The following is a 12,811-nucleotide window of genomic DNA, read 5'->3' on the forward strand; positions in this document are numbered from 1 at the left end:
ATTTAACTTGTATTTTCCTGGTCCATACAGTACTTTTTGTGGTGGCTGTAGATTTCCATGTTTTTCAACTGAGTGCATGCTGCTCGGCACCGCTGTGACCTGGGCCCCTGTATCCAGCTTGAATATGGCCTCCTGTCCATTCAGCTCTAACTGTTCCAGCCATTCATCTTAAGGTTCCTCTAGGTTTACTACGTTCAGGAACGCAAAGTCCTCCTCTTCATCTTGAGAAGCCTCTGTGTGTGCCAGTGTGATGTCATGGACCCCTTTTCCTGTTCTGCATGTCTTTGCAAAGTGTCCTTTTTTATGACACACTCTACACTCAGCATCCCGGGCAGGGCATTCTTTCCACATATGTCTTTTTACATTTCCACATCTGCCACATCCAGGAGACTGTGTGTCAGTTCTGTATTGTTGTGCTTTCTGCCATCTATTTCTTTGTATGGCCTCCACCTGTGCAGCTGCCTGCTGCTCAGTGCCTCTTAAGACGGGCTGTTGTTTCTTTATTGCTGCACTCTGCTTCACTTTAGTCATTGCCTTTTCCAGAGTTAAATCTGCATCCATTTGCAGGTTTTCTGATAGCTTGGCATCTCTTATGCCTACTACAATCCTGTCCCTTATCAAGTCTTCTCTTAGGGTTCCAAATTGACAATGTTCAGCCAGTGTGTGTACAGCAGTGATAAAGGATTCAACATTCTCACTCGGTTCTTGGTTCCTTCTGTTGAAACATGCTCTTTCAAATATGACGTTCCTCTTACTGACACAATGTGCATTGAACACATCCGTGACGTCCTTGTATTTATTTTTCTGTTCCTCTGTGAGCGGCAAAACACTTAATATGTCTTCGGCGGCGTCTCCCGCCGCATACATGAAGGCATTTACCTGGAATTCTTCGGACTGTTTATCCAATCCAGACGCTATTCTATAGTGTTCAAATCGCTTCATCCATCTCGGCCAGTCATTAATGTTATTGAAGTCGAACCTGCCTGGCGGAGCCAACTGTGGCAGCGACGGCAACAGGCTGCTTCTTCTGCCATTCCGTCGTCGTCTCTCTCTTTTTTAATTTCATTTTTTATTTTGTATAGTTCGTCTTCTTACTAAGTGGCCTCACTTCTGACACCATGTTGTGTAAACCTTGTACCTTTAGTTCACATATAATAAGAGACGGAGAGCATGTGATCACGTTGACTCTTTACTGGTAGGTAAGTCCGGAAGTACCTTGCAACATACAAACCTGTCCGTGTAGCAACACGAGCCAAACAGGACACACCATACCAAGATGGCGGCAGTCTCGTGACATCAGAGTGTCTTCGAGAATGATCAGGTGAAAGCAAGCTTCAAGGGCCTGTTTGAATGAGGGGGGGGGGTGTTGACAGAGTCACTTATGGGGCGACAATAACTTGGTCATGACGACGAGGTCCTCTCACTTCAGCCTTTAATCGGCATGGTTTATTATCACATTGCACATTAGTACATGAGACCTTCTCTCTGTGAGAGGTAGGTGGGAAGAGACAGAGAGGGAGGGAACAATCCCTTAAATACCCTCTTACCTGGCGCCAGCGTCAATAGCTCCGCCTATAGCGCCCTCTTGTGGAAACAGTTAGACAGTTACATGCAATCGTATACATCACATAACTTTAACAGGGGGGTTGATTGACGGATGTGGATGGGGAGGGTGTTCCAGAGGGAGGGTATGGTAACTACAATGGGGGAAATAAGTATTGAACACATCAGCATTTTGTCCCGTAAATATATTTCCAATGTGGCCATTCAAGTGAAATTTTCACCAGACTTTGGTATTAACTCAGGGAATCCAAACAAAAAATCGAAACATTAAAGTCCAGTTTCTGGTCGCACCAATCGTGTGACGGCAAGTTCTTTCGCCGGTTATGCACTCTTTCGAAGTTGGTTAAGGTTAGAGTTTGTCTTAGAGCAGAGCGATAGAACGCCAGCCCTGATTCCAAACTCTAACCTTAACCAACTTCGAAAGAGTCGCCTAAGCTTAACCAGTGATAAAATAGGTGTTAGGTAGTTTGGTGCTGGTCGAGGCGGAAATGGGCGCGTCACGCGATTGGGCGCACATGTCACATAACCAGAAACGTCAGTGGCCAATCAGATTCGCAAAACGCATGAACCGGTTGGTATTCAAATAGACACGTCCCGCCCACGTGTCATCCTCAGCAAGTCAGCATCCTGGTGGATGGCAGCAGGTTCCTCTCAAGAATCTCTCTGTACATGGCTCCATTCATTGTTCCTTCAATGATATGAAGTCTGCCAGTACCACAAGAGGAGAAACAGCCCCACGCCATGATACTTCCACCTCCAAACTTCACTGTTGGTATAGTGTTATTCGGGTAATGTGCAGTGCCATTTCTCCTCCAAACATGGTGTGTTGTGTGACAGCCAGAAAGTAACATTTTGGTCTCATCTGACCAGAGGACATGCTACCAGTAGTTCATTGGCTTGTCCAAATGTTGTTTGGCAAACTTTAAACAAGCTTCAACATGTCTTTTCTTCAGTAGTGGAGTCTTGCGGGCTGAGCGCGCACAGAGGCCATGGCGGTGGAGTGCATTGCCTATGGTCCTTTCTGTCACAGTTGTACCTGCAGTGCTGCCTCCAAGTCTTTCTGGAGCTCTTTCCTAGTGGTCCATGGCTCTTTGGCTACTTTTCTAAGTATCCTTCTGACTCCCTGATCAGAAATTTTGCGAGAAGCACCTGTGCATGGCCGGTTGATGATGGAGTGATGTTGCTTCCACTTACGGATAATGCCCCCAATGCTTACTGGAAGATTCTGAAGTTGTGAAATACGTCTTTAGCCCATTCTATTTTCATGATTAGCAACAATCTGTTTGTGAAGGTCTTGAGAGCTCTTTGCTTTTACCCATCATTTGATGTTTCTTGTGTGGCACTTTGGTAACCAAAAAAATACATTTTTATAGCCCATCAATATATTCTAACCCAGTTGACATTATTAGCATAGATAGGAGGTAGAGTTTCCTCCTAATTAGTTTTGGTTTTCAGCTAGTTCCTTGCCTTTCCTTGCTGTAGTGTACTGTTTTTTCTTAGTGTGTCCAATACTTTTTTCCTATGTCATTCCACTTTATTACACATAACTTTATTTATGTATGGACTTTAATGTTTAGATCTTTTTGTCTGGATACCCTGAGTTAATACCAAAGTCTGGTGAAAATTTCACTTGAATGGCCACATTGGAAATATATTTACGGGACAAAATGCTGATGTGTTCAATACTTATTTCCCCCATTGGTATTTAAGACCTTTATAACACTTTGTAAGGCCTAAAATGTAAGGACTTTTTAACCCAGTAAAATATATATATATATAACGTTAGGCCTACTAAATCAGTGATTTCTATAGAAATCCATACACTGATCAAATATTGATGAATGTACATCATTACCTTTTCTATACAACATTAAATATAAAATATGCCATTTCCAACATTATGACAAGGAATTGATAATGTGTCTTTTACGTTACAAGAAATATATCTCGGGGCAGAGTGCTTTTGTCCTTTGACATGGTAAAAGGGAGGCAAAGAAACTGTCAAAAGGAAACAGTCGTTGAGAAATCCCCTCCAGGTGTATTTTATCAAAAATATTTTATATTGAATGTTTTTTCCCACCAAATTGTTCCAATACACTACTAAGAATGTTTTAGCAGCATCTCTACACCTTACCCTCACTGAGAATGTAAGGATGTATGAATATGCTAATTGGAAAGAAGTACCCATTGATATAGACCTGTTCACTGTATACGTCAGACTCAGTGTGTGCGTGCATCAAGGGGGCAAAAGGAACGTAATCTTGGTCAGAACAACGGGGCAGACTACAATATATTTGCATTTGTTAGCCATGCTAGCGATCTAAACAGGTAGGGCGCAATTTAGTCACGTGACTCAGTTGGTATTGTTGATTGGCTTGAACACGGTGTGTTTGTAAACAGCGAATAGGTCCGTTTGCCAGGAATTCTAAGCCAGCAGCTTATATTATTTCAGGCCAACACACTGTCATGCGTGCAGGATATCATCCCCACATTGCGCCTGTTATTAGTCAAAGTATTCATTAACTCAATTCGTGCCAACAACACTTATATACGTGTTTGGCCGACAACCGTTGAACACCAACCATATACGTTATTTGATTGTTTTTAGATATTTTTATTCATTATTCATCCGGGGCCCTCGGTGTTACCATAGGGAATGAGTCTGAGATCGCCAAAGTGCAATACCGGCCACATCCAGCTAGACGGCGGTATAGAGCACCCTTTGAAACCTTGTATCTTGGCCTGTGCAACAGTCTGTCACCGGGCTCACTTTTCTTTGTCGGGCGAATGGAGCTGGCATCTCTCTGGACAGCCCAAGGGTCCTTAGTCTGGTAATTAAATACAGGTGGTGAATTGCCGGCACCTGTGTTTCCATTGCAGACTGAGAGTGCATTCTTGAGGAAGTAAGTTATCACCAGCCTCCAAAATGTAATGCCTGTGGTTTATGTTAGATAAATGTCATATGTAGCCTGCATTGTGTGTTGTTGGGGTGCTGTGACTTATGTGTATGATTATGACTTGGAGTTTGCTGCTTTGTGTTGTGTTTGGTCTGTGCCGCTAATTGAGCTAAATGCTAGCCAGATAGTTATGCTATATGGCATATTTCCATTGGCATGTCAGCACTAGCGCTGGCTCGGTTGACCGCATGGGCCGGGCATGGCACGGGGTAGCGACTAGTCATGGTCGTGCATATGGGTCACCTAGCGGCCTAATGCAGGCAGTGTATGCTTTTCACGCTCCTTTCCTCTGTTGTGAACTGAACTGAGGAGCTGTCGTGTGTACCTTGATATATTTCTGGTTTAAGAGCTGATAATATTGTAAATATAATCACAAACCAGGGTTTATAAAGTAATTCAAGGTTGATAATATGCAGTTGTACAGTTGTCTTGTAAGTAATTTAACCGTCTTAGCTAACTTATTTATAAGACTGTTGGTCGGCTTCTGACATTGGAGGGAGGGATTGCACACACGGCTCGTGCCGGCAATATTTTAACTGCCGTTTTTCCTACCCACAGCTGTGTGAGCCGTTTGTGGCCAATACATTAATGCTGATGCATTGTGTTTGTTCTATTGCCTGATAGGTATGTTGTAGCTCCTATGTTTTTGGTCAATTGTGTTTTTGAACTGTTTATTTTTATTGTTTTATTCACATGTCTAAGAGTCTGTTGTGAACTGAGCTGTGTGAGCCGTTTGTGGCCAATACATTAATGTTGATGCATTGTGTTTGTTCTATTGCCTGACAGGTTGTTGGCTAATAAGCATGTCAGTTTCGGCTAAAAGGAGATCACAAGCCTGTCTGTCATTCATCTACACACGACATACAACGCAGAGTACTAACATTGGCGCCGTAAAGAACCAGAGTGAAACCGGCTACATATGGATGGAAAAATTCATTATTTTTCACATATTGAACGATAGATAGGTGATGTCAAATGGGCCATAGTATTGTATGTATCCATAGCTATAATATAGAATATAGCTCTACAAACAAGGTGACGCACTCCTATCTTTTAAAGCATGGCAGTGCTAGGCACTGAGTTAATCCCTCAGTGTTTTGTTCCAAGCCGAGGTGGGAGGGCAGGGAGATGCAGAGGAAGCAGCTACATGACCGGTTCCGTTCCAAGCCGAGGTGGGAGGGCAGGGAGATGCGGAGGAAGCAGCTACATGACCGGTTCTGTTCCAAGCCGAGGTGGGAGGGCAGGGAGATGCGGAGGAAGCAGCTACATGACCTGTTCTGTTCCAAGCCGAGGTGGGAGGGCAGGGAGATGCGGAGAAAGCAGCTACATGACCTGTTCTGTTCCAAGCCGAGGTGGGAGGGCAGGGAGATGCGGAGGAAGCAGCTACATGACCTGTTCTGTTCCAAGCCGAGGTGGGAGGGCAGGGAGATGTGGAGGAAGCAGCTACATGACCTGTTCTGTTCCAAGCCGAGGTGGGAGGGCAGGGAGATGCGGAGGAAGCAGCTACATGGCCTGTTCTGTTCCAAGCCGAGGTGGGAGGGCAGGGAGATGCGGAGGAAGCAGCTACATGACCTGTTCTGTTCCAAGCCGAGGTGGGAGGGCAGGGAGATGCGGAGGAAGCAGCTACATGACCTGTTATGTTCCAAGCCGAGGTGGGAGGGGAGGGAGATGCGGAGGAAGCAGCTACATGACCTGTGCACGCGTCCTACACCACCTGTACTGTGTGAGTGAGTGAACAACCACAATTTGCTGCATATAACCCACAGTGAGGGTCCTGTGAGTCGTGGGGGTGGGAGGGAGTGAAATATTTGTGAGTTATGAGATACGTATGACGTATATCATGCCAGTTATTTTACCTTGTGAATACTGCACCTTGTATATACTGTTTAGTGTTTACTTAACTTTTACTCATAGTATCTCTCTCTGAGTGCCCGTCTCCTGGCGCTGACTAAGGTGATGGATGCCTCGGGGTCTTGGCCAAGATTGTAGTGACTGCTCTACATGCACCTCCGAGGCCTTGGATCAGTTATTCAAAGCCGTCTGTCCGTGGTCCTGTCAACTGATTAACAGTATTAACAGACTGTTAACAGATTAACAGTCAACGCGGTTTCATTGCTGGGTTAAGTACTTCTATTCTATTCACATAATACGCTTACTTCATATATCTACTCCATTCACATATATGCCTACCACTTGTATCTATTGCTATGTCCGCCTACTACAATCTCATGAGCTGTCTAACGCCTGTCCCGTCTCCCTGTCTCCCTATGACTTGCTGTCCTGGAGTGTTGACCGGAGTGTTGGACGTCCCGTGACGAAGGCCAGGAGATTGCGACCCCCTCTGCGTGCCCCCCTGTCTCCGGAGGTCTCATAGTGGTGACCGGAGTGCCGGATGTCCCGCGATGATGTCGGGGAGTTCGCGACTCTCTCTGCGCCACCCCCTATCTCCCTGTCTCCGGCTGTCCCTGAGCAACGACCGGAGTGTTGAATGTCCCGTGACTAAGACGGGGAGGACGTGACCCTCTTTGCGCCGCCCCTGTGCCTCAAATAGATCCGCTATCAACTCTATCTTTAATCTTTCAAAATGTTCAGTTGCTATCGCTATTAGCTCTATCTTTAATCTTTCAAAATGTACAGTTGCTATTGCATGCACTCATCTGTGTTTCACTACACACATGAGTGCATGCTTACCAACTGTCCGTCTGCAACACTACTATCACCAACATCTAAGAAGGGAGATCCCCCCTTGAATGGCCCTTCTAAGGTTTCTCTCCTCCACACTGCCTGTGGAGCTTTTTTCCCTATTGTTAGGTTTTAGTGAGTTTTTCCTTACCTTCGCGTGGGGTATGTCTGGGAGTGCTTGCATTCTTTCATTTATTTGCATTCATCTAAAAATGTTTGGACCTTATGGTGTTCTTGTTCTGTTCTTGACTTATTGTTATGTTTTCTTCTTGACTTGTTTAAAGAAGACCTGTACGGCCCATGGGGACATTAACGTGTGTTGTCGGGCCCTATAAATAAATTTGATTTATATATTGAGATTAAAATCCTTTATTGCATTTATTGTAACGTATAATATAATCAATAGGGCATACAGACCCTCACTTGCACCTTTGTTTACGCCGTTTATTTTCTTATTTTTATATTCAGTTAATTATATTATTTAGTTAATTTTTTCTCTTATATTCAGATCTCATTTTATTACCTATATCTTTCTACTTTTACCCTGCCCATACCTGTACCTCCCCTCCCCCCTGCTGATGACACAGACAAGTTAGTTACAACCAATGGCAACCTGGGACTTAGTTTGAGGACCAAAGGACAAGGCTTGTCCCTACACCAGTTTGAGGACCAAAGGACACCCTACACCACAGAAGATTCAAACTGAAGACAAATCAAACCATCTGGCTCTGATTGCGTGAACCCCTCGAACCCCACCCTCATCGGAAAGAGCTGAACTTTGACCCTTGCCTTTTGGGACTAGGCTTTCTACTAGAAGCCCTCAACTAATGGATACGGTATGTGCTTTGTGTGGTGAAGACCACAATATGGAAAACCAAAGGCTTTCATTCTTTGTTCGAGTGTAACCAGAGACGGAAATAAAACTGAACAGATGTTGGATATAATATACAGGTTTTATTTCATTTTCTACATTTTCCCGTCTTCTATTTACATTCTTTTACATGGCTACATAACAGCAAATCAAGCTGTACAACTATCATCAGTAGGCTGCCCAAACCAAAACAGGACAAACATTACAGGAAGCAAGAGTGTACATAAAGACCCCCATATAGTGGTGCGGGTAGTGTAGAGGTCTAAGCACTTGCCTACCACCGCAGAGACTCTGGGTTAGATAGCGGTACCTCCTGCTATGAACACAATTGTCAGTATTCGCAGGTGGGAAGCCGGTGGGGGTAGGAGACCTGGTCGTTGAAACAGCGACTCCTACCCGTTCAGCAGGGAGGGGACCTGGGGGAGATAGCGTGAACCTCTGCGTGCGTTACGATCTCCCAGTGAAACGCCTTGCTGTCAGGTGAAAAGGCTGGCGACTCCACATGTATCGGAGGAGGCGTGTGACAATCTACACCCTTGCCAGGCCGACAGTGGGGCAGCAAACGACCAGGAAGGGAATTGGCATAATGACTAAATTGGGGGATGGGAGAAAAAAATTATAGAAAGACAAAAAAAAAAAAATTGCCCAAATTCTTGCCAACAGATCAGATAATAAGCCAAAAGATATTATGTTATTGTAAAATCCTGCAGTGCCGTCGACTTTGATAATGCTTTACGTTTTTTCTTCTCGACAGAAACAACATACTGTTGGTGAACCGTGACGTTCCAACACAAAACGAGAGTAACAGCAGTGGTACAGGGTAAAGAATTTACAAAGGAAGAATTTTCTTTTACTACACATTCGATTTTAAATATTTATAAAATATTCCAAAGACATAAGAGTACATATAGTGCAAACTGACACATGAGGAGCGTACCCAGTCCACATATTCCAATACAGTACAGAAGGTCTTGTCTCCCTCAAACAACACAGGGTAAAACTTAGGTAGTCAGAGCAAAATAACACACCAATAATATCAGTTTCATTGACCATTCAAAGATTCTGCCAACAGCTTTTTTGGGGGGGGGGGGGGGGGGGGTTACATTATACCACCTGTGACTTATGTACGACGTCATCTCTCATAAACGTCGGGAAGACTTTATGCGTAGGTTCCCCCCGTGATGAGCAGCTCATAGGTGGGATCTCGGCTCCTCCGGCAAAGCACCACACCAGCACACAGCATCCCCAGCATCTGGAGAGAGACACCAATATATCACCACACAGCATCTAGAGACACCAATATCAGCACACAAGCACATAGCATCTGGAGAGAGAGACACCAATATATCAGCACACAGCATCCCCAGCATCTGGAGAGAGACACCAATATATCAGCACACAAGCACACAGCATCTAGAGAGACACCAATATATCGGCAAACAGCATCTGGAGAGACACAAATATATCACCACACAGCATCCCCAGCATCTAGAGACACCAATATATCAGCACACATTTAACTTAACTCATTCATGGCCAAACATGACTATAGTCAGGTTACCTCGAGTATAGGGTTTTGTTTACCTACCCTACCGGCTGAATGTTTGTTAGTGTTTGGTATTTTTTTGTTGGTTTCTAGTACTTTTAAACATCCATTTTTAGTAAGTGGTAGTCTTCATTTGATCCTATATTTTTTTCATTCAGCGATTTGTGGACTTTTTGGAGTTTCTACTTGCTCTGTGGACTGTGGCCTGGATTCCTTCCCCTGATGATCGTTGGAGAGGTGTGCTGTGCTGGCTGAGGTCTGTTTCCACCTGCCCTGTTCTGCTGCTGTAGCTGAGGTCTGTTTCCACCTGCTCTGCTGTGCTGCTGTAGCCGAGATCTGCTTCCACCTGCTCTACTGTAGCTGAGGTCTGCTTTCATCTACCCTGCCCTACTCTGCTGTGCTGCTGTAAGCCTGCTTCCATCTGCCCTGCCCTACTCTGCTGCTCTGTAGATTGACTCTTACTAGTCATGCTGCTTGCGAGTGTAAAGGTACACGTATCCGTACCAAACCGTTTCAGTGTGTACCGTACCATACCGAATGGCTGTGTAGTGTACCGAATTAATACAACGGTATGTTAACCACTAACGACTGCCCACCGGGGGCTCTCACAATCCAATATAATTATTATTATTTTTTAGTTTTTTTACAAGTCGATTATTCATTTCAATATAGAATATTCGTTGACAGCCCTACAAGTACAATTAGTTACTGCACACTACATCACCCGGTAACCGGGTTAACCTTCTGTAGTGTTGTCCTCGACGACCAGTTGAACTTCTCTGCTCACATCGCAGCGACAACCAGAACCTGCAGATTCTTCCTGAGCAACGCCAGAAGGATCCGCCCCTTCCTGACAAAAGAAGCCACCCAACTCCTCGTCCAATCAACAGTCATCTCCCGCCTCGACTACTGCAACGCACTGCTTGCTGGCCTCCCGGCCACAGCCACCAAGCCTCTTCAACTCATTCAGAACGCAGCGGCCCGCCTGATCTCAAACCTACCGAAGTCAGCCCATGTCACCCCACTTCTTAGGGACTGGCTCCCCATCGCTGCACGAATCCGCTTCAAGGCCCTCGACCTGGCATACTGTGCGGCAAAGGGAACTGCTCCCGCCTACCTCCGGTCAATGGTCTCTAACTACACACCCTCAAGACCCCTATGCTCTGCATCTTCTGGCCGTCTCAGACCCACTCCTATCCGAGCTCCGGGAGGGTCATCAAGGAGAAGCCGCCTTTTCTCAGTCCTTGCCCCACAATGGTGGAATGAACTACCCTCCCCAGTTAGGACAGCCGAAACCCGTCCAATCTTTCGCCGTCGACTAAAGACGCACTTCTTCAACCATTATCTGAAATAAAAAAATCTATCATGCACTTGTCCTAATAAACTAACCTACACTGTAGCACTCAACACTTTGATGAACATTGTTACTCAGCTGATAGAGTTGTGCCCTTCCTGATGACTTGTCGTACAGAACTTGTAAGTCGCTTTGGATAAAAGCATCAGCTAAATGACTAAATGTAGTGTGGTAGTGAAAGGGTTAAACTACAAAAGACAACATTAACTAGATCAGTGCCGGCCATTTAACATTGAAAACCCTGTTGAGTGCCAGCATCCACTTCAATGATAGCGTCAAAAACGCATAATCTATGTTTTAAATTATGGCTATGTGTCTAATCTGCCCGTCGCTTATCAATGACTTGTTTGCAGTCAACATTGTCGAAACGGATTTTTTTTTTTTTTTTATATAAATCGGTTCATATCATTTTTATAGCATTTCGAAAAGCTATCGTTCTCTAGAAGATTTCCGGAAAATAGAAAGATTCCCCCATAAATGGCATTTATTGGAATATTCTCGAATACACTAGACACGTCATTTGTCGGCCTATTTATGAATCGTTTTCAAATAAACGCTAGATTATCGATAGTATATGTGTACTTATGCACGCTATAGAAGCGGGCTGAAAAATCTATTCTCATTTCCTCAACATCACACACACACACACACACACACATACACACGGCACATGCTGATATCTCAGTGAATACAGCTCTGATTATCCTAAAACTGGTAACATAGACTCCTTACCTTAGATCAGATGTTCTCCAAAAAGATTATTCCAATTCCTGATCGCATTCCAAAAATATCGATCGTGTTTATTGATTGATTATTGGCTGCTGTAAATATATATTCCACGCTGCTTTCCAACTCACGATCACTTCCCTCATCATCAGATCCCTCGCCAGCATAATGGAGCCAGTTGGCTCCCCCCACAGGGATCCAGCAGTATAATCGAATGGCCTGCAGTTACACAGGGATAGACGATAGGGGGCGGTATTTTCCCATCTGAGCTCCTAGAGCAGGGGTCGGCAATTAGGTTTGCCCACGGGCCAAATTTTCCCCAAGCCATTGTGTGGCGGGCCAATGATAATGAAAAATGTTTAACTCTGTCAAAATAAACGACATATACATGTTTGCACTGTCTTTTTTCTATTATAAAGTGCCTCTCACACAGTGCATAACACATGAACAGATCAGTCATTTGATTTTAATGCAGGTGCTTGCATTATAAATCGAATGTATTATTATTAGTATAACACATGAACAGATCAGTAAGGGTGCATTTGATTTGAAGCACCGACGGCGGGTGTATTATACATCGAATGTATTATTATTATTATTATTATTATTATTATTATTATTATTATTATTATTATTATTATAATAACACATCAACAGATCAGTAGGGTGCATTTGATTTGAAGCACCACAGCGGGTGTATTATACATCGAATGTACAACTCACCATAATGCAGGCAGACCTGGGCTTATAATTGTTTCTGCTTCCTCCTCAATCCATGCTAATGTTTGAAATATGTCAAATGTCCACTCTCGTTGAATGCCCACCCATGTCCACCCAACTTGAACACAGTTGCTTGCTTCATTGAACCCATTCTGCAATCGGTTAATAAAGTTTTCAATCAATCAATCAATCAGCCTCGTGTTGCCATGTGAACACGCAAGAGACACGTTTTGCGATAAACCCGTATTTTAAATATGACTCCTCGTTTTGTTTGTGTCTTGGAAGTCGTAGTTTCCTCTTCTGGCGCCTGAGTTGGTATTTCCTCTTTGCAAGAAGCTACCTAAAGATGTTTAATTGCATTACTGTTTAATGCCAAATTGTATTTTTCATTT

At 44.2% G+C, this 12,811-nt stretch overlaps 1 protein-coding gene across 1 annotated transcript in view; it reads right to left on the minus strand.

Annotated features, from left to right (window-relative positions):
- Positions 1-8,136: 8,136 nt before the first annotated feature.
- The window catches only part of LOC311244739 (tetraspanin-3), a 32,820-nt gene continuing 28,145 nt past the window's right edge, over positions 8,137-12,811 (minus strand). The window contains exon 7 of the mRNA XM_084334418.1: positions 8,137-9,325. Coding sequence (XP_084190544.1) covers positions 9,233-9,325 — 93 coding nt within the window. The 3' untranslated portion in view covers positions 8,137-9,232. The remainder of the gene's footprint in view (positions 9,326-12,811) is intronic.

The sequence above is a fragment of the Notolepis coatsorum genome, assembly GCF_963971535.1.
Source record: "Notolepis coatsorum genome assembly, chromosome: 18".
NCBI lineage: Eukaryota > Metazoa > Chordata > Actinopteri > Aulopiformes > Paralepididae > Notolepis > Notolepis coatsorum.